The 26731-nt window shown below is 49.0% G+C and overlaps 1 protein-coding gene and 1 pseudogene across 3 annotated transcripts in view; one reads left to right on the plus strand and one right to left on the minus strand.

The window, feature by feature from the left end:
* The window catches only part of ZFYVE28 (zinc finger FYVE-type containing 28), a 153319-nt gene that overhangs the window by 34516 nt on the left and 92072 nt on the right, over positions 1–26731 (minus strand). For all 3 annotated transcript variants that reach the window (XM_025386748.1, XM_025386747.1, XM_025386749.1), the window contains 2 exons: positions 20684–20785; positions 5011–6261 (listed from right to left, as the gene is read on the minus strand). In XM_025386748.1, coding sequence (XP_025242533.1) covers positions 5011–6261; positions 20684–20785 — 1353 coding nt within the window. The remainder of the gene's footprint in view (positions 1–5010; positions 6262–20683; positions 20786–26731) is intronic.
* LOC112625472 lies at positions 24588–25222 on the plus strand (annotated as a pseudogene).

The following is a 26731-nucleotide window of genomic DNA, read 5'->3' on the forward strand; positions in this document are numbered from 1 at the left end:
GGGAGAGAGGGAATGGAAGGAGAAGGGAAGAGAGGGTGGGAAGGAGGGGAGGGAAGGGAAAGGAGGGTGGGAAGAAGGGAGGGGAGGGTGGGAGGAAGGGAAGCGAGGGTGGGAGGAAGGGAAGGGAAGGGAAAGGAAGGGAGGGAAGGGAAGGGAAGGGAGGGGAGGGTGGGTGGAAGGGAAGGGAAGGGAAGATGGGAGGGAGGGAAGGGAAGGGAGGGTGGGAGGGAGGGAAGGGAAGGGAGGGTGGGAGGGAAGGAAGGGAAGGGTGAGGAGGGTGGGAAGGAGAAAGGAAATGGAAAGAAAGGAGAAAGAAAAGGGAAAAAAGGAAGGAAAGGAAAAAAAGAAAGAAAGAAGAAAGAAAAGGAAGAAAAGAAAGAAAAAGAAGAGAAAAGGAAAGCGGATCCAAGAGGCAGACAAAAAACCGTAGAGGAAACTATAAAACCATGTTCAGTGGGAAAAAAATAATAAAACCGTTCATAAGATTAGGAGTGATATGTATGTCCTTCTTTACTTCTTTTGTTTGTAAGAACTAGGGTCTGGCTCTGTCCCCCAGGCTGCAGGACAGTGGTATAATCATAGGTCACTGCAGTCTCCACCTCCTGGGCTCAAGCAATTCTCCTGCTTCAGCCTCCAAAGTAGCTGGGATTACAGGCCCACACCACTGCACCTGGCTAATTTACTTTTACTTTCCATGAGATGGGGTCTTGCTATATTGTCCAGACTGGTCTTGAACTCCTGGCCTCAAGCAATCCATCTGCCTCAGTCCCCAAAGGGCTGGGAATGCAAGCATGAGCCACCAGACCCAGTCTCTCCTTCTTATATTTTCCAAAGTTTCTACAATGAACAGGGACCACGTTCATAATCAGCAAACAGGGAGTCAGTGTTACTTTTCGCAGAAGGGAGAGGCTGGAAATCCACTTCATGGTGTCCTTGGAAGGAACAGACGACTGGCCTGAGCGGAGTTTCTGTCATCTAGACAAGTAACTTACAAGGGTGACTTCAAGAGGACAGAAGGTTCTGGATCAATGAGGTGAGGCTAGCTGAGGGGAAAATAAGCTTTTAAAAAATGTCAACTTCTCTAGAAGGATTCATTGACCACTGAGAAGGTGGGAAAGAAGCCAGTAAAATGAAAAGAGCTGAAGGGCGTAGGTTCCAGAACATTCTCATCAGCAAGGCTGATTCACTGCTGTCTGTCGAGGGCGATGTCTGGACTCCCGGCGACACCACCCGAGGAAATGCCCCAGACAGGGGCTCCTCCTGGCTGGGACCCTCGCGCCAGGACCCCAGCGGGCCGTGTGCCAACCCACCTCCTGTGTGCATCTGTCCCCTGGCTGGTGGCCGGGAAGCCCTGTCCTTCCTCCTGGAGGCTGTCGTCTGCGTGGCCAGAAACACAGGCTCCAGGGGTCTCGGGGGAATCTGGCCTCGCGGGCCGGTCTGCCACGGCTCCACGCATTTCCTTCACTTGCAGCACACGGAGGTCCAACTCACACGTGGGACGAGAAGCTGTGAGTCAGGGCCGTGCCCGCTTTTCCCTCTGAACCGTCCACACCACAACCACAGGGGCTGCAGGGGCGCCTGCCGGGTGAGCGGGTCTCACGGCCAAACAGGCCTGGGCTCTTCCAGATGCTCTCAGCTAAGGCAAATACCACCCTCTCCGTCTCAGTCTCTCCTGCTGCAGAATGGGGGAGTAACCAACCACAGCCACACCTGTGCACGCGACCGGCCTCGCACAAATGTTACTTAACACCAGCCAGGCTTCCTGACAAGGGGCTGTTTGAATTTGGGTGAACTTTCTCCGTGAGTGAAGCTGGCCTCCTCATCTGTCTGTGTGAAAACCTCCACTGCCTTATCACCTCCGTATGGTGTGAGGTGACACCTGGGCTGGGGGGACAGGGCACGTCTCTTGTTCCTTGATGGGTCTCCGGTGCCTGGCCCAGCCACCCCAGAACATGCTTGAGACACAGATGAGTGGGGGAGTGAACGATGCTCCCAGGGTGCGTACCGCCTGTGCCTTGGATGGGACAGTTGCCATGTGCCGCCGCCTGCTGACCTGATTTCCAGCTACCTCCGGGCACAGTGCTGGGCCCAGGCACTGTCCTAAATCGAACCAAACACGTGCTGTCCTGATTACCCTGCGATGTGCTTGCTCTCTCGGATCCTCAGCACCTGCCAGAAACGCTTCCTTGGAAGATGGCACCACCACCTGGGCTCCTTCCCTTTCCTCAGCTGAGCCTCAGCGCCTGTGCTGAGCTGCATGAGGCCTGGAAAGTTGAGGCCGCGTTAAGAGGCCGTGTCCATGGTGGAGCACAGAGCTCAGGCCAGGAAGGCAGGAGAAGCTTCCGGAGGGGGTGAGTGTCCACTGGCTGTCACCTGGACAACCCCCACCACCCCCAGCAGCAAAAGATGGGCAGGCCCCAAACCAAAAACTCCCCCCTTATCCTGTCAAAGAATTTCTGACGGTTTCATGTGAAACTTGGAGAAAAACGATCCATTGCCAATGAACTGGGTCTGGTCTGAGCCCCTGAGGAAAGCATCCAGTAGTAGGGAAAAGGTGCCCTGGCTGACACGGCCGAGAAGCTCAGGCTGTATCTCAAAAATGGTCTCACCCAAAAGAGGAGAGGCTGTTTGTGCAACGCTGTTCATCGTGGCACGTCTGTGACAGCAAAAGGCTGGAAACAAGCCCAAGCCAGCACCGGGACCCGAGTGCATGCCAGGCCAGCCTCGCATGGGGCCCTGCCCCGAGGTGAAGGGAAGGAGGGACGTCTCTAGCAAGCACAGGAGCGGCTCGGGCAGAAGGCCAGGAGAGCGAGGTGGGGGCGACTGCCTGTAGCAGGAGGCCCTTCACCAAATACGGGGACAGGGGATACGCGGGTGTGTATCTGAACTTCTACTCATGTGCCTTTGCTTACATTTTTGAAAACTGAAGGATGTACTACAAAACATTCTTAAACTGTTCCCTTTGGGGGCAGGGGAGAAAAAGGTTCCTTCAGACAGAGTTCTCTGGGTCTATCTTATTTATAGATTTGACTGGGAACCACACAAATAGAAAGTTGTATCAGCTGTCAATGGCAGTCTCTACACACGTAATGCTGAATGAGACCATGGAACCTGCTGTAAAGCAATGGTGTCCAGTGGTGTTAGAGCCATCAGCTGACTGCTGACCAGTGGGGTGCGCCCTAAGGACAAAACAAAGACAAGGACCAGTGTAAGGAAGGACGCGGAAACTGGAACCCCCGTCCGCGGCTGCCTGGATGCCAACGGCGGCCACAGTGGAAAGTAGTCTGGCAGCTCCTCAAAACGCCACACACAGAGTGACCACATGATCTGCAATTCTGCTCACAGGGATCTACCCAGACGAGCTGAAGACATGTGTCCACACAAAAACTGGGACGAAACTTTTCATCACAGCCAAAACGTAGAAACAACACATCCGCCATCCACCAGTGAATGAAGAAGCGAAAGACGGGCTCCCCATGCGGTGAGCGTGATTCAGCCATAAAAAGGAACGGCGTGCTGCTGTGCGCCTCTACACGTGGCCCTTACAGACGTTACGCTCGCTGGAGGAAGCTGGACCCCAGAGGTCACACACCACAGATGCTCCTTGACTCAACCCATCGGATGCTAAGTCAGAAATGCATCTAACACTCCTAGCCTCCAAAACGCGGAGGACGGTTCCTGCTGGGTTCGCGTCACTTTCACGCCCTCGTTAAGCCGAGCCATCGTAAGTCGGAAACCACCTGTACCTGAATGTGTTCACAGGAAATGTCCAGAAGAGGCAAATCCATTGATGGAAAGTGACAGAGGCTGCCAGGGCCTGGTGGGGAGTGGGGAGGGATGCTGGGAAGCAGGCCCAGCCCACTCAGCCCTCAGCACAGGAAAGAGCTGCAGGGAGGCCCGGAGCCCTGAGTGGGCAGTGGAAAGGAAGAATGGCCTGACTGTCTCAGGGCCCTGGCCAGTCCTGCTCCTCCAGCAAGTGTACGACCTGGGAGGATCCGGCACAGGAAGGAGACGTCTGCCCTGCACCGAGAAGCCCCTTCCCCCGGTGTGAGGACCCTCTCCTGGGCCTGCCTGCCATCCTCCAACACAGCCCCTCACTCCTGCCACCTGTGCCCCCAACCTCTCTCCCCATCTGCTGCCCAGCTCCCACGGCTCCTCGGGGGCTTTTCCGGCCTCCAGTTGAACCTCCTCCCCTCCCTATCCTCCCTCTCTCTTCCCTGTTAGAGAGGCCTATAGACACGGCCACAGCCAAGGCGGGAGCCCTGCAGGGCGGGGTCCTGGCAAGGGGGCCAATGGCCCTGACAATGCAGCCATGAGACAATGAGCCATGCCTTTCCCTCCCTGTCTCCAGTGTGGGGGATGGGAGCCCATGAGAAGAGATAGGAGACCTCCCCACCTCCCCGCAATGCAGGGAAAGGAGGAGATAGTCCTGGGAGGGGCAGAGGCCCTGGGAACACCCCTGGGAATTCGCCTGTGGGTGGTCTCAGGACCCCTCATGGCCCCAGGTTCCACGCCCATAGCCACTGGTCTGTGTCTTGTTTCAGCCCGGTGCGAGCCAGGCAGCCACGGTGGTCAGCAAAGAGAAGTGAGCAGTGCGCTTGGATGCGGCCCAGGGCAAGGGGCCAGGCACCGGCACAGCCCACTCCCTCTGCCCCGCGTCGGCACACGTGGCTCACACCAGGTGCGGGATGAGCCGGGGCTGTGGCAGGTGAGCTGAGGGCTTGGCACTGAGCCCATGACACCTGAAAGGCACCTGGAACATCAGAAACAGGGAGGCGGGCCCGCTGGCACACATTTCCCGGTGCACGATGCCCCACAGGGCGGGTGCCTCCACAGCCAGCTTCTGCCCCTGCCCTCCTCACACACAGACCCCACACCTGGCCAGGGCCCAGCACCTGTCGGTGGCCAAGATGGCCCAGGTGGAAACACTGCAATGCTTGGAGAATGCACCAGCACCTGCCCCCAGTGCAGAGAGGACAAACCCAGTCCCTGGGCCAGACTGGCTCTTACCTGGAGCCCGACAGGGGCTGAGGTGCCTCATGAGCCGAGGGGCTCCCGGCATCCAGCTCTCTGACCTCTGGCTCCTGCTGACCTGCAACCCCGGCCTCTCCTTGCAGCCCACTCGCTGTGTCCACCTGGGAACCTGAGGTGTGAGGCAGGCACTTGTTGGAAGTGGGGGCTTTGGGCTCCCGCCCGTCGGAGGCATCTTCTGAGGGCGGGGGCGCCTCGTCCTGTCTCTCAGCGGCCCTGTCGCTGGCCTTGGCTAAGCTGGCAGCGTACGAGGCGCCAATGACGCCTCCCGGGCTGCACTTCTCCTGCAGACGCTCCACCACATCCTCCCTGCTGTCCCCACAGCTCCCACAGCACACGCAGGAATGCAAGAGGCAGTTGGTGGCCGCAGCGCTAAGCTTGTGGGGGCCGCCATCCATCCCCTCGGCCACGGGCTCCGAGGTGGCCTCCTGGGTGGCGACAGCAGAGTCCAGGGAAGTGGGAGATTTGGGGTTGAAGATGACCGTGGCTGAGAGCTTCATGCCCCCTGTTCGGTGGGCGATCATCTCGGCCGTCTCTGCGTCATCCGCACCTACCTCCCAGCCGTCCAGGTGCAGCCGCGAGTCCAGGCAGCTGCAGGAGCTGGTGCCCGCGAGGCTGGCCCCGCCTGTGCCCTCGGCCTCGGGGTTGTTGTTGTTGCTCAAGTCCTCCTCCTTTTCCGAGGCGGGCACGCTGACCCCCGCTGCTCCGCCTGGCCCACCCTGCCCTTTCTCCTGGGGGTCGGCCCGAATACTGCCTGCCCACCCAAATGGGCCACCTGGGGACTCCGGCCTGGCCAGGGCTTCTGCCGTCCCCTCTACGTCATCCATGAAGAACACACGCTCCTCCTCGTCACTGCCCGACCGCAGGCGCGCTTTGCGTGGAGAGGCCTCCTCGCCTGGGCTGCCCTCTGCTCCCGGCCTGTGCGCGGGGGACTGGCAGGCGCTGGGCGGTGACAGCAGAGAGGACATCTCGTCCCCCGCTCTGTGGACCATGCGGCTGAGCTGCTCCAGCTCCTGGTCGTCGTACTGCATGGAGCAGGCCAGCTCTGCGTCCGGGTCTTTGGCCTTGACTGAGAGTGGCCCCTCAGGGGGGAGAGGGGCAGAGAGGGCAGGAGTCAGCACGGCGGGTCCCTGCACGTCTGCGCGGATGGGGAACTCCACGTCTTGGGAAATGCAGAGGTTCCGTTCCAGCGTGTGCAGCTCCTCCTCTGTCAGTGTCTGCAGCAAATCCCTACAAATCAAGACAAAACACAAGGGTGAGGGTCCCCAAAGCCACAGCAGCCTCCTTGGCCAGGAGTGGATGCAGCACCCTGGAGTCTGCACCAGCAGAACAGCAGCCAGGCACTGAACGCTTGCACCTGAATTCACAGGGCACCAGCAGGTCTCCTCCACCACGGATCAAGGCTCAGGTCTCGCCGGCCAGGACAACGGTGTTCAAGGTGGCCGGCTGGGATTCTAGTACGGTTTCTTTTTTAAAACAAGATTCTGGAACCTTTTGCTGAAAATAAGAAAGCCCTGATTGTTAGGCATGTGTTAGCTGCATGAATAAAAACTCCAAGGAGTGAAAAAAATATGTGCTGGTTTACACACAGACCTTCACCCTTTCATTCCGCAAATACCACTGAGCACTGGCTATGCGGCAGGAACCGGGCACTAGGACACGAGGACGAAGGCAGGTGTGCTCCTGCCCTTGTGGACTCAGCCTGCAGTTGGGGGAGGCAGATGATAAACAGGTATTTATACAAACAATGACTGAACTACAATAATGACAGCTGCAACCAAAGACAACGCAAGCCATGAAGGAGGGTGCAGCAGGGCACCTGGTTGAGGCCGGGAAGGCTTCCTGGAGGAAGGGGCATTGAGGCCGAGACCCAAAGGTGCAGTAAATTCAGTGATGCTGAGCAGGAAGCTCCTGCAGCAGGCTCCTACAGGCCGACTGTGGGCTGCTCTCTGCTGGGAGAAGCGTCAGCTCTGTCTGTGGTCTGAGTCCCACATGGGACGTACCTGCACAGCCATGGCTGTTGTGAGGAAGTGCGCTTTGCAGAGCTGGGCAGAATTTTCATAAGCTGAACCCACCCACGTGAATAGCAGCAAGATTTAGAAGTGAAACCCCAACCAGGCCCCCAGCACCCTGGCTGTCGCATGACACCAGCCTGACTCCATAGGCCGAGGCACGCACCTGCTCTGCTGCTCTGGAGAAATGGGAATTCTGTCTACACTCTCTTGTGGCAGGATTTGTTCGCTGATGTTATATTTGTGTAGAATCTCCAGATAAAATACAGGACACTCAGTTAAATTTCCATTTCAGATAAACAACAAATAAGTACTTTTAAAGTGTCATTAGAAATAGTGGTAAGTGTAAGTATATCCCAAATGCTGCTCAAAAAAAGAGTCTGTTGTTTATCTGAAATTCCAACTGAACTGGGCGATCTGCTATTGTATTGCTAGATGTGGCAATGCTATTCTGTAAGATTCACCCACCACAGAGCACGTTGCCATAGGTCATTAATTCTTGTGGCTGCACTGTCTTCCATGGGGTAAATGTACGTAGTTCCTTTATCTGTCACACCTGACGGGTTTTGTGACCCAGCATTTTCGTGCATCTCTCTTGAAGAACACATGAGTGCATTTCTGCTGCATGCACATATGGGGTGGGACTGCTGAGCCAGACGGGGGAGCAGCCAGGATCCAGGCCCACCTGCCCACAGCTTGGCCAATAGCATGGCTTGCCCCAGGCCCTCAAGAGCACCTACTATCTTTAACTGAATCCTTCCTGGTGAGTGAGTAATAGTATCTTATCTTATTATGGCTTTCCATTGTTTTAGCCTAATGACCAATGAAGTTGGTCACAGTTGACATACTTATCAGCCCTTAGATTTTCTCTATGCAAAGTTCCTGTTCAAGTCTTTTGCCCATTATTAATTGGGTTGTCTGCCTTTTTCTTATTGATTGACAGGAGTTCTTTATTAGATATATTCTCCAACTCTTTGGCTTGCCTTTTCATTCTCTTAATGGTGCTTTTGATGAAGGTTTTAATTTTAATAAAGTCCAATTATAATTGTTTCTTTATGATTAGTGTTTTGTGTCCTGTTTAAGAAATCTCTTCCCGGCCGGGCGCGGTGGCTCAAGCCTGTAATCCCAGCACTTTGGGAGGCCGAGACGGGCGGATCACGAGGTCAGGAGATCGAGACCATCCTGGCTAACACGGTGAAACCCTGTCTCTACTAAAAAATACAAAAAACTAGCCGGGCGAGGTGGCGGGCGCCTGTAGTCCCAGCTACTCGGGAGGCTGAGGCAGGAGAATGGCGTAAACCCGGGAGGCGGAGCTTGCAGTGAGCTGAGATCCGGCCACTGCACTCCAGCCTGGGCGACAGAGCTAGACTCCATCTCAAAAAAAAAAAAAAAAAGAAATCTCTTCCCACTCCACAGTCACAAAGATGTTCTCCTTGATATTTTCCTCTAAAAGCTTTTTATTATTTTTTAAGACATGGTCTTGCTCTGTGGCCCAGATCTGGGGTGATCATGGCCCACTGGAGACTCAAACTCCTTGGCTCAAATGATCCTCCTGCCTCAGTCTCCTGAGTAGCTGGGACTACAGGTGCAGACCACCATACCCGGCTAAATATTTTTTATTTAAAAATTTTTTTTAGAGACAGGGTCTCACTATGTTCCCCAGGCTGGTCTTGAACTCCTGGCCTCAAATGATCCTCCTGCCTTGGCCTCCCAAAGTGCTGGGATTATGGCATGAGCCCCCGTGCCTGGATTTTATTGTTTTACTTTTTATATCTACACTTTGTCTGGAGTTGAGTTTTTTGTACAATAATGGTAAGAACCCAGACACTAATAGATAACCATATGAGACGCTTTTCCTCACGTGGTCTTCTATTGACTCAGCCCATTTATTGGAAAGAAAAACAACAATTCCTGCTGTTCGGTAATGTCACGTTGTCATAAATCAGAGACCTATATATGCATTGCTCTGTTCTAGATTTTCTATTCTTTTGAATGCGTGTCAAGTCCATCCTTGTACTATATCTGTCAGCATTACTATAGCTTTACGATAGAAGATGTCTCCAATTTTTTTTTTTTTTTTAAAGAAATGGGGTCTTGTTCTGTCACCCAGGCTGGAGTTCAGTGATGTAAACACAGCTCACTGTAGCCTTGACCTCCTGGGCTCAAGAGCTCCTCCCACCTGAGCCTCCCAAAGTGTTGGGATTATAGGCATGAGCCATTGTGCCTGGCCTTTGTTCTTTTTTTATGAAGTACACGCAGCAGAAAAGCATATGTTCACCTGGAGACACCCACAGGGGTAGTCACAGCAGCGCTATTTGTGGAAACTACCCAAGGCCCATCGAGAGAAGAACAGATAACGTTCTGCTGCTGCTTGGCTATTCCAGGCCCTGTGCATCTCCACATACATTTTAGAATTAGTTTGTCAATTTCTACAAGGAAGGAAGGAAGGAAGGGAGGGAGGGAGGGCGGGAGGAAGGGAGGGAAGGAGGGAGGGAGAAGAAAGAAAGAAAGGAAAGAAAGGAAGAAAGGAAAGAAGGAAGGAGAAAGAAAGGAAAGAAAGGAAGGGAGAGAGAGAGAAGAAACGAAAGAAAGGAAAGGAGGGAAGGAAGGAAGGAAAAAGAAAAGGAAAGAAAGAGGGAGGGAGGAAGAAAGGAAGGAAGGAAAAAGAAAAGGAAAGAAAGAGGGAGGGAGGAAGGAAGGAAGGAAGCTAGCTAACTTCTGGGATTTTGATTGAGACTGCATTGAACTCATAGATTAATTTGAGAATAACTGATATCTTCATAACATCAGGTGTTCCTCTCTCTGAATGGAACTGCTGTCCAGGGCTTTAAAAATTTATGGTAATAACATTTTATAACTTTCAATGGAGGTCTTCGACATCGTTAATTTGATTTATGCTTACGTATTTGATATTTACTGGTACTACCACAGATGGTATTTGCTATGGTTTGGAGGCGGTTTGTCCCCATCAAAACTCAGGTTGAAATTTAGTTCCCAATGTGGTGGTGTTTAGAGGTGGCGTCTTTAAGAGATGATTAGGTCATTAAGGAGATTAATGCCTTTCTCATGAGACCAAATTAGTTACCACAAGAGTGGGCTGTCATGAAGTGAGGCTGCCTCTCGTGTGTGGCCTCTTCGCACATGCCCCCTTCCCCTCCTGCTTCTCTGCCACGTTACAACAGAGCACAAGGTCTGCACCAGAAGTTAACCAGATGCAGCCACTTGATCTTGTACCTCCCAACCTCCAGAATCATGAGCTAAATGAACCTCCTTCTTTTATAAATTACTGAGTCTTAGGTATTCTGTGATAGCAACACAAAATTGACTAAGACAGTATTTTGATTTCATTTTGCATTTATTTATTGCTGGCATACAGAAAGACCATTTATTTTTGTATATTGATCTTTTACCTAGTGACCTTGCTAAATCTACTTATTATTTCTAATAGTTGGAAGGTGCTTCTGAGTTTCCTAAGTACTTGATCACGTTATCTACATAAAATGGCAGTTTTAGTCCTTCATTTCCAATGTGTGTAACTTTCTAATTTTCCTTTTATTTTTGCCTTATTGCACTTGCTAGGCCACAATACAATGTTAAATGGAGATAGTGAATAGTAGACATCTTCTTCCTAATCTCAGGGATATGTGCTGTAGTACACACACAATAGACAACACACACAAAGAGATACACACGGATGAAATCTGTACCTTTATCTATCTGTGGCCAGATTAAAGAAGTTCCCTCGGCCGGGCGCGGTGGCTCAAGCCTGTAATCCCAGCACTTTGGGAGGCCGAGACGGGCGGATCACGAGGTCAGGAGATCGAGACCATCCTGGCTAACACGGTGAAACCCCGTCTCTACTAAAAAATACAAAAAAAACTAGCTGGGCGAGGTGGCGGGCGCCTGTAGTCCCAGCTACTCGGGAGGCTGAGGCAGGAGAATGGCGTAAACCCAGGAGGCGGAGCTTGCAGTGAGCTGAGATCCGGCCACTGCACTCCAGCCTGGGCGGCAGAGCGAGACTCTGTCTCAAAAAAAAAAAAAAAAAAAAAAAAGAAGTTCCCTCCTATTCCTAGTTTGCTAAGAGATGCTTTTCTTGTTCTGCTTTGTTTATTGCTAAGAGATGTTTTCATCATAAAATTGGTGTGAAATTTTTTCAAATGCTTTTCCCGCATCTTTCAAAATTATATGATTTTTCTTCCAATTTTAAAAATTAATGTGGCAAAACATCAATTTGATTTTCAAATGTTAAGCCAATCTTGCATATCTGGAATACATTTCTTTTTTTTTAAATTTTGAGACAATGTCTTGCTCTGTCACCCAGGCTGGAGTGCAGTGGTCTGATCACAGCTCACTGCAGCCTCTGCCTCCCAGGCTCAAGCAATCGTCCCATCTCAGCCTCCCAAGTAGCTGTCAGTACAGATGTGTACCACCATGCTCGACTAATTTGTAACTTTTTTGTAGAGATGAGATCTCACTATATTGCTGAGGTTGGTCCCAAACTCCTGGGCTCAAGCGATCCTCCTGCCTCAGCCTCCCAAAGTCCGGGGATTACAAGTGTGAGCAATGTGTGTACATTTCTCTTGGTCATGATATATCTTATTTATATATGGTTGGGTTTCATTTGTCTGTATCTTTTTAAGGGTATTTGCATCTGTGTTCATGAGAGATTGGTGTAGTTGTTGTTTCTTGTAATATCTTGGTCAGGTTTAAATGTTTAGATTATACTCTTACTGATCAAAAAAAAAAAAAAAGAGTTAGGGCTGGTTATGGTGGCTCATGCCTGTAATCCCAGCATTTTGAGAGGCCGAGGTAGTTGGATTGCTTGAGCCCAGGAGTTTGAGACCAGCCTGGGCAACATAGTAAAACCCTGTCTCTACAAAAAATACAAAAATTAGCTGGGCATAGTGGTGCATGCCTGCGGTCCCAGCTACTCAGGAGGCTGAGGTGTGAGGATCACTTGAGCCTGGGAGGCAGAGGTTGTAGTGAGTCTAGATTGTGCTGCCACACTCCAGCCTGCGTGACAAAGTGAGAGTCTGTCTCAATAATAATAATAAAAAGTTAGAAAATGTCTTTTTTTTTTTCTATTCTCTGAAAGAATTTATATAAGACTTGTGTTATTTCTTCTTTAAATGTTTAGAAGAATACATAAGGAAAGCCATGCGTGCCTGATGTTTTCTTTGTGGGAAGGTTTTAAAATAATGAATTCAACTTCTTTAATAGATATTGGATTAAAAGGTTTTCTATTTCTTCTTCTGTTAGCTTTAATTGCTTTTTTGAGGAATTTGTCCAATTAATTCAAATTGTCAAATTTAGTGATACAAAGTTGTTTATAATATCCTCTTACTATCATTTTAATATCTGTAAGGTCTGTGGTGATGTCTCCTTTCCATCTATATTATTAGTGATTTATGTTTTATCTTTTTTCTCTTGAACTAGTCCAGCTAGAAATTTATCAATTTTATTAATCTTTTAAAATAACAAACTTTTGGGGCCAGGCATGATGGCTCACACTTGTAATCCCAGCACTTTGGGAGGCCAAAGTGGGCAGATCACAAGGTCAGGAGTTCAAGACCAGCCTGGCCAACACAGTGAAACTCCGTCTTTACTAAAAATACAAAAAAATTAGCTGGGTGTGGTGGCAGGCGTCTGTAATCCCAGCTACCTAGGAGTCTGAGGCAGAAGAATCGCTTAAACCTGGGAGGCAGAGGCTGCAGTGAGCCGAGACCATGCCACTGCACTCCAGCCTGGGTGACAGAGCTAGACTCTGTCTCAAACAAACAAAAAACCTAACTTTTGGGTTTGTCTTTCCCCTACTATACATTTGTTTTGCATTTCATTGACATCTGTTCTTATTTTTATTATTTCTTTCCTCCTGCTTTCTTGAGGTATTAAACTTATTTTTCCTAGCTTCCTTAGATAAAATTTTACATAATTGAATTTCATCCTTTATTCTGCTCTAATTTATAGCATTTCGTGCTATAAATTTCCTTCAAAGCACTGCTTAGGCCTCATCTTAATTTTCCTTTTTTTTTTAGAGATGAGGTCTTACTCTGTTGCCCAGACTGGAATACAGTGGCAGGATCATAGCTCACTGCACCCTTAAACTCCTGGGTTCAAGCAATCCTCCTACCTCAGCCTCCCAAGTAGCTGGGACTACAGGAGTGTGCCACCATGCCCAATTAAGTTTTTTATTGTTGTTGTTTTAATATGTTAAAGAAAATTGAAGGGGGAAAATTAGATAGAGGATGAAAAATTTAAACAGATAATTGGAATCTATACAAAAAATTACTCAGGAGGTTGAGGCAGAAGAATCGGTTGAGCCTAGGAAGCACAGGTTGCAATGAGCCAAGATCGCACCACTGCACTCCAGCCTGGGCGACAGAGTGAGATTCTGTCTCAAAAAAAAAAAAAAAAAAAAAAAAAAAGAACATGAATTGTGGCAATTGTTGGATGTACTGTGACACATGTAAGTTAGGTCAAGTTTGTTGGTTTTGTTATTGAGATTTCTTACATCCTCAAGGGTTTTCCTGTTAGTTCCATCAGTTATAGAGAGAGAAAGTATCCTGCTGGTTTTGGATTTGTCTATTCCACCTTATATTTTTGTGATTTGCTTTACAAAAGTTTTACAGCTATGTTATTCCGCCCATACATACAGATTTGGGATTGTGACATCTTCCTACTGAATTGCCTGTTTTGTTTGTTTTGTTTTGTTTTGTTTTTGAGACAGAGTCTCGCTCTGCCCTCAACCTCCTGAGTAGCTGGGATTACAGGCATGCGCCACTACCGCCTGGCTAATTTTTGTATCTTCAGTAGAGACGGGGTTTCACCACTTTGGCCAGGCTGGTCTTGAACTCCTGACCTCAAATGATCCACCCACCTCGGCCTCCCAAAGTGCTAGGATTACACACATGAGCCACCGGGCCCAGCCTTATGTTCTTCTTAAAAGTATGTGGAGGCTGAGTGCAGTGGTTCATACCTGTAGTCCAAGCACTTTGGGAGGCCCAAGTGGATGGATTGTTTGAGCCCAGCAACAACAGCCCAACAACAAGCTCCTGTTGTTGCTGCTGTTTTAAGCCAGACCAGTAAACTTAGTTTTATACTTAGAATATTTAGTCCATTCGTATTTAATGTAATCACTGATGTGGTTAGGTTTGTATCTTTCATCTAATTATTTTTTCTATTTGGTCCATTTGTTGTATCTTTTCTTTCTCTGTTCTTACCTTATTTTGGATGTTTTTGCTTCTATGAATTTGCTAGTTATTCATCTTTATTATTTTAGTGTTATCCTAATATTATAATAGTGATCCTTGATTGACCACATTCTAATATAAATAATTTATTCAATCACATTTCCAATACAACTTTAAAATTCCATTTACCCCTTTCTGTCTTTTCTGCTACTTGTATCATGAATTTTAGTACTATGTATAATTTAAACTCCACAGACACTACAATTATTTTGTACAGTTAATATTCATTTATATTAACCTACACCATGTTCTTCAGTCTCTCTTGCATTACTTTTCTTAAGACAGGGTCTCTCTGTCACCCAAGCTGGAGAGCAGTGGCACAATGATAGCTCACCGCAACCTCAAACTCCTGGGCTCAAATGATCCTCCCACCTTAGCCTCCTGAGTAAGACGGAACTACAGGCATGCCACCATATCCAGCTAATTTTTTTTTTAAGTAGAGAGACAGCCTCACTATGTTGTCCAGGCTAGTCTCAAACTCCTGAGGTCAAGGGATCCTCCTGCCTTGGCCTCCCAAAGTGTTGGATTACAGGCAGTAACTCGGATTACAGGCAGGAGCCACCGCGCCTGGCCTCTCTAGCATTCTACATTTCCATCTGATATATTTTTTTTCTGAAGAACTCCAATTAATTGTTTTATGTGCAGGTTGCTGATAACAAATTCCTTCAGTTCTGTGTTTTGTAATAACCCATGAAGGCAAAATATCACCTTCATTTTTGAAGGATATTATTGCTGGTTATAAAATTCTGATTGTCAGCTATTTTCCTTCAGCAGTTTTTGTTTTGTTTTGTTTTGTTTTGTTTTGTCTGTTTTTGAGACAGATTTTCACTCTGTTGCCCAGGATGGAGAGCAGTGGCATGATCTCTGCTGGCTGCAACCTCCGCCTCCCGGGTTCAAGTGATTCTCGTGTCTCAGCTGGGATGACAGGAGTGCACCACCATGCCTGGCTGATTTTTGAATTTTTAGTAGAGATGAGGTTTCACCATGTTGGTCAGGCTGGTCTCCAACTCCTGGTTCAAGTGATCCTCCCACTTCAGCCTCCCAAAGTGCTGGGATCACAGGCGTGAGCCACCGCACCCGACTTCCTTCAGCAGTTTAAATATACGTTATTTCACTGCTTGTCGGCTTCCATTGTTTTTGTTTGTTGAGAAGACAGCTATCCATTTTATGTTTGTTTCAAAGTAGTATGTCCTTTTCCTCTTGCTGCTTGTCAAATTTTTTGTCTTTGTTTTTGGCAATTTCACTATGATATACCCAGGTATGCTGGTTGGTTTTTTGTTTGTAGTTTTCTTGCTGAATCCGTGGCTGGAGATTTTTGTCTTTTGGAATTTGGGGAAATGTTTAGCCATTACTTCTTTGAATATTGCTTCTGCCCCTTCTCTCTATTCTCTCTTTCTGGGGCTCCAACTATGTATTTTAGGCCTTTGGAGTTTGTTACACATGTCTCTTATGTTCTATTCTGGTTTTCCATTGTTGTTTCTTATTGTTGTTCCCCTCTTTTTTCCTGTCTGAGCTTCAGTTTGGGTCTCTTCTATTGAGCTATCCTCAAGCTGACTACTTCTATGTTCTGCTGGGTCCAATCTGCTATTAAACCCATCTACTGTGTCCTTATTGTCAAATTGTGAATTTTCTTAGCTTTAGAATGTCGTTTTTTTCTTTCTTCCATCCTTTCCTTTCTTTCTTCCCCTCTTTCTTTCTTTCGAGATGGAGTCTTGCTATGTCGTCCTGGCTGCAGTGCAGTGGCTATTCATACTGTACTGTAATGGTGCAATCCCACTACTGATCAGCACGGGAGTTTTGACCTGCTCCATTTCTGACCTGGGCCAGTTCCACTTCTTAGGCAACCTGGTGGTTCCCTGCTGCAGGAGGTCACCATATTGATGCCAAAGTTTAGTGCAGACACCTGATCAGCATAGCACTCTAGAACTTAGAACTCCTGGGCTCAAGTGACCCTCCAGCCTCAGCCTCCGGAGCAGCTGGGACTACAGGTACATGCCACCAGGCTTGGTTGTGTCTCTCTGGATAGATTCCAATTCTCGGTTCAATTCTCCATCCTCTTATCTAATTTGCCCCCCTTCTATTTTCTTTAACATATTAATCAGAACTGTGTTCACATCCTTGGGTGTAGAATCTGGATCATCAGCAGTCTGCATCCACTTTCTGGCTCTTCTCTAAACTATCAGATATATTTATATATTTTCTTGTCTTTTTTTTTTTTTTTTTTTTTTTTTTTGAGATGGAGTCTCACTCTGTGGCCCAGGCTGGAGCACAGTGGTGCAATCTTGGCTCACTGCAACCTCCACCTCCCAGGTTTAAGCAATTCTCCTGCCTCAGCCTCCCAAGTAGCTGGGACTACAGGTGTGTGCCACCATGCCTGGCTAATTTTTTATATTTTTAGTAGAGACGGGGTTTCACCATGTTAGCCAGGATGGTCTTGATCTCCTGACCTTGTGATCCACCCGCCTCGGCCTCCCAAAGTGCTGGGATTACAGTATTTTCTTGTCTCTTTAACTTTTTTTTTTTTTTTTTTTTTTGAGACAGAGTCTCACTCTGTCACTCAGGCTGGAGTACAGTGGCATGATCTTGGTTCACTGCAACCTCCACCTCCTGGGTTCAAGCGATTCTCTGGTCTCAGCCTCCCAAGTAGCTGGGATTACAGGCATGCACCACCACGTCTGGCTAATTTTTGTATTCTTGTAGAGATGGGGTTTTGCCGTGTTGGCCAGGCTGGTCTCAAACTCCTGACCTCAGGTGATCCGCCTGCCTTGGCTTCCCAAAGTGCTGGGATTACAGGAGTGAGCCACTGTGCCCGGCCAACATTTTAAGCAATTTTGGATTATATGACAGACATTGGATATAAAAGAATCATAAAGGTTACAGATGACGCTTTTTCCACCAGAGAGGACTGCCCCTTTCTCTGTTAGACTGACCGCATGAGGTCCATTATTGCATTCCCTTCAGAAACGGAGTAGGTTGAGGCTTGGCTGCAGCTTAGGTCTGGTTACTGCAGTTCTGAGTCTGCTGGGCTCTCTGTCTTCTCAAACCCCAAAGTCTGCAGGAGACCGAGTTCTGTCCTTCCAAGTTGCAGCTCAGCCTCCAGTCACATGCAACTTCAAAATCTGGCAAACATCTCTAGGAGTGTGCTCACGACATGCTTTTTTGTTGTTGTTGTTGTTGTTGTTTCTTTGTTTTATTGAGATGGAGTTTTGCTCTGTCACCCAGGCTGGAGTACAGTGGCGCAATCTCGGCTCACTGCAACCTCCGCCTCCCGGGTTCAAGTGATTCTCCTGACTCAGCCTCCCAAATAGCTGGGATTATAGGCATCCACCACCACGCCCCGCTAATTTTTATATTTTTAGTAAAGACAGGGTTTCGCCATGTTGGTCAGGCTGGTCTCACACTCCTGACCTCAGGTGATCCACCCATCTGGGCCTCCCAAAGTGCCTGGATTACAGGTGTAAGCCACTGCACCTGGCCTCAAGGCATGCTTTTGTTCCTAAGCACCTGGGAACTGCAGGAAGCCTGTTGTCAGGGGGCTTTCTGCCTATATTTCCTGCTTCTCCAGGACTGGCAGGCGTGCTGCTTGAATGCCCCGAAGCTGCCAGACTGTTCCGCCAGCCCTTGTGATTAGATGTTCTTTCTCCAGCGGAGCTTCTCTGCCTGGGAAGCCTGGGCCCTGGATGAGCCTGGAATCATCAAATCTTCCCTGGGGAAAAACAGCCAAGTAGACTGCAGCTCACCTTAAAAGGCTCCCTTCCCTGGGGTCTCAGTTCACCCAGTCCTCACTTCCACAGTTCAGGTACCTTTAAAAGCATGATCTTTTGGCTGGGCACGGTGGCTCACACCTGTAATCCCAGCACTTTGGGAGGCCGAGGTGGGCGGATCATGAGGTCAGGGGTTCAAGACCAGCCTGACCAACATGGTGAAACCCTGTCTCTACTAAAAATATTAAAAATAAATACATAAATAAAATAAAAATATAAAAATTAGCCAGGCATGGTGGCGCGCATCTGTAATCCCAGCTACTCAGGAGGCTGAGGCAGAAGAATCTCTTGAACCCGGAGGCGGAGACTGCAGTGAGCTGAGATCACACCACTACACTCCAGCCTGGGAAACAGCGAGACTCCGTCTCAAAAAAAACAGCTGGGTGCGGTGGCTCACACCTGTAATCACAGCACTTTGGGAGGCCGAGGCAGGTGGATCACGAGGTCAGGAGATCAAGACCATCCTGGTTAACACAGTGAAACCCCGTCTCTACTAAAAATACAAAATATTAGCCGGGCATGGTGGCAGGCGCCTGTAGTCTCAGCTACTCGGGAGGCTGAGGCAGGAGAATGGCGTGAATCTGGGAGGTAGAGCTTGCAGTGAGCCGAGATGGCGCCACTGCACTCCAGCCTGGGCGACAGAGCGAGACTCTGTCTCAAAAATAAAAAACAGGATCTTTCAAATGTATCCAGCAGATTTTCTGTAGTTGCTGCAGCTGGAGAACTGGCCACCACAGCCTGGGCATCCTATCTCTCCCAAAGCAGTAGTTTTGCCCAGCTTTTAAAAAGACATGAAGTTGCCTGGTTGTGTCTGCCTATATTTCCTACATATTGCCTATATTAAAATATCCACTCTAAAAATTTCATATTTTTTGCCAATTATTTTACAACAGACTGCAGGTTCTTTTTAAGGGCTCTACTCGGACACCTCTTTCCGGCTTTCCTCTTCCAGGGTGGCACGTGATCCTCAGCTGAAGTTAGCAGTTTCTGAAGCTCTGTCAACGTCAGGCCACGTGGACAGTAACAGGTAAGTCCTCAAACCCTGACACTGCAGGAGGTGCAGGTTCATCCATGGACTCTCGCTGTTCTCCGTGCGTGGGCAGGGGGCACAAGCAGCAGTTCTGTCGGGGCGGCAGGGCCAGCCTGAGGGTGCACACCTGGGTCCCAGCTGCCCTACCCACGGGTGAGGTTCCCCACATCAAGGCCCCAGGGTGGGCAGCAGAGTCACGTTCTATCCACACAGCTTTCCGCAAGGTGAGGTGACTCACACCTGTAATCCCAACCCTTTGGAAGACCAAGGCAGGAGGAAAGTTTAAGCCTAGGAGTTCAAGACCAGCCTGGGCAACATGGCGAGACCCCATCTTTACAAAACAATTTTTTAATTAGCTAGGCGTGGTGGTCCGCCTGTAATCCCAGCACTAACCCCTTGACAGCATTCTGCCTCCAGCCCGTTCAGCTTCATCTCCCTCTCCATTGCCCATGTAGGCCAAGGGCGGATATGCTCCCAGGACGTCCACGCTGCTCCTGCGTGGCCTGGGCCCCTTTCCGGCCTCACATTGCCCGGGAGGCTCATTCTCCAGCCACGGCCCGGTGCCTGCGCCACCTTTCCTGTAAGACCCCCATATGTGGGGTGGGGGGGGCGCATGTGCCTTCCCAGTCTAGGTGGCGTCTGTGCCTCTCCTTGCTGTGGTCTCCCCCATGTCACTCGAGGAAGGATGGGACTGCAACCTCCAGGTCCAGAGTTCCCATCCCCCCCAAGCAGGAGGGAAGCAACGACAGCCATCTCCCAGATGAAACATGGACTGAACCAAGCACCCCTGCCCCTCAGCCCACTGACACCAAGGACCACCTGCCAAGGCCCCAAGAGCTCACAACCCCATCTGTAAGGGTGACAGGCAGCCCATAGCCCATGGGGTCACGTTCCACTGTCTGGACTCACAGGGCCTCTGGCCCTCACGGGGCAGAGTTCTAGGCTTCTGGGTCCCTGAAGGAAACCTGGTTGCAGTGATCAGGGGCTGTAGTAGGAAATACCGAGCTGTCCCAGGCCACAGAGCCAGGGTGGCACACAGAGGACATGTGGCCATGAGCTTCATGTGGCCCCCATCCCTCCAGGAAGCCACAGCTGGGTTCTGTCGGCTCAGGCCACCCAGCAAAGCCCTTGGCCCATATGAAGGGAAGGCATCATGTTTTAAAAGGGGGGGTCCCCCACGTGGACACAGACGTAAACCAGTAACTAAAGACAAAAGGCACAGGTAGAGCACCATGACTCCAACAGAAGCGAGCGCTTTGGGGACGGTGGGGACAATGGGGACAGTGGGGACGGTGGGGACAGTGGGGATAGTTAACTGTTGCTGCACTATGTCAGGAAGTGTGAGGTTCACTCCCCCAGCTCAGCCCAAGAGAGCGCCCACCCCATGCAATGCCCAGGCAGGGGCAAAAGCCAGGACTCTGTGACCCCCATGGGTCGTTTGTGACCCCCACCCCGCTCACCAGGAATATTAACCGGCCCATCCTTCCTCGCAGAGAGGAGGAGGACCTGGAGGCAGCAGCTAAACATGACTTCAGTGCCCACCCGTGGCCCTCCTGTCCCCCTCCCCTCCCCCATCTCCTCTATCTCTATCCCCACCTTATTTTCCGCAGCAACGTGTGGAAGGGCCGGAACAGCTCGGACATGTCTTCTGCCTTGCGGTCCAAGTTCAGGGGTCCGTCCGCATAGACCACGAGGCCACTGCATTTGAGACACAAAAGCCAGGATGTCAGGCCTGTGGCCCCCTGGGTGCCGCAGACAGCCCAACTTAACCACCTGCGAAAACCACGGCCGCTGGGACTCTGCAGCGTCACTGTCCCAGCACGGCCGCCGCCTCATGCTTTGCCTTGTGTGATTGCATCATAAATAAGTTTAGAAAAAGCAGTAAAAATTATTACCCAGACTTCACCCTCTTTTGCAGTTGATTAGCTTGTGTTCACTGGAGGGGTCGTAAAGTAATCAGAAAAGTGTATCTGCACACATCGGTGCTGCAATCAGATAAATTCGCCTCAAGGTTTGTTACCAAAACCTACCTTCTTGCAAGTTATAAAAACTGGATTTGTGGTTAAATTTATCTGCAGAGCCTTATGAGAACTGGACCTGGAACCATCTTCTCCAAAAGCAAAACCAGCTGCAGGTGTGAGCTGAGGTCCCGCACGGGTTCCCTTCCTGCAGCCTGGCCAATGCTCCACCACCCCACAAGACCAAAGCAGCCTCCCCTCATCTCCCACACAGGACCCACCTCCCTTGTGGTGCCCACCAGGCCCCGAGAAGCTCCCCTCCCCAGGACTGCAGCCCCATGTGGCTGAGGCCGGTTTTCCTCACTGTTCCTACCCCAGAGTCTGGCTCAAGGCCTGCTGAAGGACGAGCTTCCCAGATGCCACCTCTGGCGGCCCCCACTCCTCTCTGTGCACCGTCCAGCCCTGCCCAGCTCCAAGTGTGCCTTAATCATCCATGTCTCAGCCCGTCTCTCCTTGAGGGCACCCATCCCAGAGCACCTTCTCTGGGTGCCTCCTCCTGGGTCTCCTGGGACCAGACCATGTCTCAGGTGCCTGGGGAGTATCCACCCACGAAATCGTCCCCTGTCCCTCATCATCATCATGTTCTTCCTCATCAGAGCACAGACAAGGGCCATGTGGGCTTGTCTGTGTAAATGGAGCACCACCGGCCTGTCTCTTTCTGCAGACGTGACACCAAGGTCAGGTCCAGCCAACACTATCAAACACCAAGTCCCCAGCAGCTCAGGGACAGTCTCCTTGTCCAACGCACCCAGCTCAGTGAGAAGGGCTGATAAAGGGAATTGAACAAAGGGAATGTTTTTCCCTAAAAATCGTTGGGTTTCATGTGCAAAAAGCAAGATTTGAAAGTCACAGGTAAAGTATGTGTAGTGCTGCCTTTGGGGCATGGGGGCGCCAGGCCCTGTGGAGTGGCCAGCTCAGCTGGGCAGGAGGCTGTGTCCTGACCTCCTGTGGGTGAGCGGACAGCACAGCCAGCCTTCCATTCTGCTTGGTGTCCTTTGTGGCTCTTACACGAGCTGCCTGTCCTGGATTAAACGAACAGTATTCAGGGGACAATTACCCAAACCGAGCCTTAACTCTATGGGTGAATCAGGCAGTCTCAGGACAAAGGCAGAGGGAAACAGAGCAGGGAAGGGGGCAGCCCTGACTCCAGCGGCCGGGCCTCAGGGAAGCCATCCCCAACCCCAGTAGAGCTCCTCCCTGCTGGGCATAGGACTCAGCCCCGCAATGACCCGTGCACCCAACATCTGCCCGTCTGGAAACCTCGCTCCTGCCTGCTCCGGGCAGCAGTGTGGCCAAGGAAGGACTCAGCTGCCCCCCAGGGCAGTCAGCAGGAGTCGGGGAACAAGGCCCGCCCATGAGAGCTGCTGGCCCAGGTCCTCAGAAAAGAACTCGTTCATCAGGAGGCTCAGACCCGGAGGCTGCTGTGCCACCTCCTCCTGGGAGCCTGCGGGGACCCAAGGACCACCGGGCTGTATCCCTGCATCCAGCCGTGTGTCAGCTTTCGCGTGCTGGACGAAGGGCCAAGCACTCCACGGTGGCCGAGCCCTGCTGTTCAGCAACTCTGCAGGTGCCCGAACTACAGAGAGAAGGCCTGTAGGACGGGAGATCAGGCTCAGGTGCTGAAGTAACGGGGTGTAGGGGCCAGAGGTGGGGAGAGGTGGGGAGCAGCCCCCAGGCGGTAGCCAGAGGCTCAGCATCTGTCTCTGCACCTGGCCTGGCACTTGCAGGAATCTGGCTGAAGGGGCTCAGAATGAGGCCTGGGAATGAGCTATTGCTAGAAATGGTGGGTCTGATGCAGCTGCTGCCCATGGCTACAGCCCGACAGGCCACCCAGGCCTGTGTCCACGCTGCCACGAGCAGGGGTAAGGCAGTCACCCACCAGTGAGCCTGGAAGGCTGGATCCCGGGGTCTCGGTGTGGCCAGGGGTGTGGGGGCACCGTGAGGGGCCTGGCCCAGATCCAGCTAAGGTGAGCAGGCCAGAGGACATCCTGCACAGTGGAGAAAGCTGGGCCCTGCTGGAAGTGGGGGTGGCCAGTCTTCCCTTTTCTTTTTTCAAAGAAATTCATATAACAAACAATTGTTTTAAAGGGTACGATTCTGAGGCATTTTCTGCATTCATGGTGCTGTGCACCCATCACCTCTCTAGTTTCAAAAGGTTTTTATCACCCCAGAAAACACCCTTTTAATAATCACCATGACTTATTCACCTCAGCCATGGCAATCCCTCATCTGCTTTCTGTCTCTCTGAATTGGCCTATTCTGGGTGTTCCATGTAAACAGAATCACGTAACGCATGACCTTTGTGACCAGTTTTCACCTTGCACCACGTTTTCAAGGCTCATGATGCTGTGGCACGTGGTGAATGTTCCCGCACATACATTTCTTCATTCATCCACGGGTGGACGTTTGGATTGTTTCTGTCTTTGGGCTATTATGAATAATGCTGCCATAAACATTCGTGTAGAAGTTTGTTCACGGACATATGTTTTCATCTCTCTTGGGTATATGCCTAGAAGGGTATGTGGTATGACCATATGGATCATATAATTCTATGTTTAACTTTTTAAGGAACCACCAACTGTTTTCCGTAGCAGCTGCGGCGTTTTACACTCCCGCCAGCAATCCAAGGGTTTTGACTTCTCCACACTCTCACTACGTATTCTTTTCCAATTTTTTTGATTACAGCCATCCTGGTGGGTGTGAAGTGGCATCTCATCATGGTTTTGATTTACATTTCCTTAATAACAAATGACGTGGACCATCTTTTTCACGTGCCTGTTGGCCACGTGTATATCTTCTTTGGAGAAATGTCTATTCAAGTCTTTACTCATTTTTAAATTGGGTTGTTTGTCAATTTGTTGTTGAGTTGAAAGGGTTCTTTATATATTAAATCTTCAACAGATATATGATTTGCAAATATTCTTTAGGTTGTCTTTTCATTTTCTTTATAATATCTTTTGATGCATCACAATTTTAAATTTTGATGAGGTCCAGTTTCTCTTTTTATCTTTTTGTGGTGGTGCTTTTGATGTCAAATCCATCGAAAAATCTGAGAACAGGAATACTTACCCTCTGTATCAAAGTTCTCTAGAGAAACAGAACAAGAGAGAAAGATTTATTTATTTTAAGGAATTATTTCATGCAATTGTGGGGGCTGGCAAGTCCAAATTCTGCTGGAGACCCAGAGAAGAGTTGACATGGCAGCTCCAATCCAAGGAGTCTGGAAGCCGGATTCCCTCTTACTTGGGGATCTCAGTCTGTTTCTCTCAGGGCCTTCCACTAATTGGATGAGGCCCACCCACATCACGGAGAGTCGTCAGCTGTACTCAGAGTCTACTGATTTAAATGCTAATCTCATCTTTAAAATACTCACAGCAGGGTAGTGCTGACATGCGTTTCAGAGGACAGGGAAGGTTGTATCCACATTGTACAGTGGATGCTACATTGGACACCGATGGGAAGAATCATCCATTCAAGGAAGCATGACTTGTGTTGAACAAGACAAGCTGGGTGAAGCATTTGAAGGTGCTTTTGAGGTACTGATGTAACATTCAACTGATCTTCAGTCCTCCCCAGATGACAAAAATGACCTGGCTTTCATCAACCACTGTCCTCACGTCAGAGGAAATTCCATCTGCTAAGAAGTGTTGCCCACAGAGGAACCTGTGTATAACTGGAGAACCATAGTAGCAGGAGGAAGCTCTGACCATTTTAATACCTTCACGAATTCCCACGTAATGCCAAGATGGCATCTTGTATCCAGGGGTAGATAAAACCAAAGACATCTTTCCATTTATATTGAAAAATAAAGAAAAACTTTAGGGAAAACCTTCGGGGAAAAAGAAAAGTCAACCAGAACCCCGTGACTTACTCAGAAAATTGCCAGGGCCCTGAGGAATGATGGAAGAACTAGAGAAATCGCCAAAATCCAGAGGAAGCTGACCTACCAGTTTACCAAGGCCATCCTCCAAAGACTCTATCTTATTTCTCAGGGAAAGCAATCTTCTACTCACAGTGTGTTCAGCCTGATCAAGAATATCTCAGTTTAAATAACTAGAATGCAAATTATAACTATACACGTGCCAATTACCATGAGCTAAGTCACCCTGATTGCTAAATATACTCTCACGTTTCATGGTTTCCTGGCATCAGAAATCCCTACAAGCTTCAGGATTTTTCTCTTAAAGCAAATGCTGAAGAGAAAAAAAAAATTAACTTTATTATTGCTATCTTTTGTCAAATAGCATAGAATCTATACTAACTTGGTGGGAAATCCTGCCAATGAACAAATTTATTGTTGCAAATGACCAAGCCCTATGTGAAAGTACTGACTAAATGGCCTTGCTCTTACTATTCTCTATTCAACCACTTTCTTCCCGATTAATACTGCCAGTACAAGAAACTAATAATGATTCAAACATTTTTCTGTCATATACTCAGGTGAAAACATCACTCTAACCTGTCTCTGCTGGCTTTACAAAAAATCGTTTACAAAAAAACGATTGCACATGATAAAAGCGTTTGTGCAAAAATACATTCATGGCTCTAAAAACTTCAGTGAAAATGTATATTCAGTTCCCTTACTCACATTTTTTCCTTTTCCCTTTGTCTTTAAATCTTACTTTTTCATTTTTTTTTTTTAAGAGACAGAGTCTCATTCCGTTGCCCAGACTGTAATTCAATGGCGTGATCAAAGCTTACTGCAAACTCAAACTCCTGGGCTCAAGTAATCCTCTTGCCTTTGCCTCCCAAGTGGCTGGGACTACAGGCACACACCACCACACCTGGTTTTTTGCCGTTGGGACGAGGTTTCATTATGTTGTCTAGGCTGGTCTCAAACTCCTGGCCTCAAGCTATTCTGCTGCCTCAGCATCCCAAAGTGTTAGGATTACAGTCATGAGCCACCAAACCCAGTCTCTTACCCATTTTTGTTGTTGTTGTTGTTGTTTTCTTGCTGTTTAATTTTTTGAGTTCTTTATATATGTTGGATATTAACCCATCAGATGTATGAATTGTAAATATTTTCTCCCAATCCATAGGTTGTCTCTGCACCCTGTTCTTCCTTTTGCTATGCAGAAGCTTTTCAGTTTGATGTAATCCAATTTATCTATATTTATTTTTGTTGCCTGCACTTTGGGGCCAAATCCAAAAAGTCACTACCCAGACTAATGTTGTGTAGTCTTTCCCCTAAGTTTTCTTCTAGTAGTTTTAGAGTTTCTGGTCTTATATTTAGCTCTTTAATCCATTCTGAGTTGATTAAGGGTCTAGCTTCATTCTTTGACATGCGAAAATTTCAGATTTCCCAGCACCATTTATTGAAGAAGCTGTCCTTGTCTTCTTGGCACCTTTGTTGAAAATTAGTTGGGTTCGCTTCTGGGCTCTTTATTCTGTTCCACTGGTATGTGTCCTGTTGTCTTGTTTTTGCCAATTCCAAGCTGTTTTAAAATTACTATAGCTTTGTAGTAAAGTTTAAAATCAGGTAGTGTGGTATATCCAGCTTTGTCCTTTCTGCTCATGATTGCCTTGGCTATTCGTGGGTTTTTATGGTTCTATATGAATTTCAGGATTTTTTCTCTTTTCATAAATAAAAGGATGTTGGGCTTTTGAAAGGGATTACACTAAACAT

This window comes from Theropithecus gelada, chromosome 5 (assembly GCF_003255815.1).
Source record: "Theropithecus gelada isolate Dixy chromosome 5, Tgel_1.0, whole genome shotgun sequence".
NCBI classification, from domain to species: domain Eukaryota; kingdom Metazoa; phylum Chordata; class Mammalia; order Primates; family Cercopithecidae; genus Theropithecus; species Theropithecus gelada.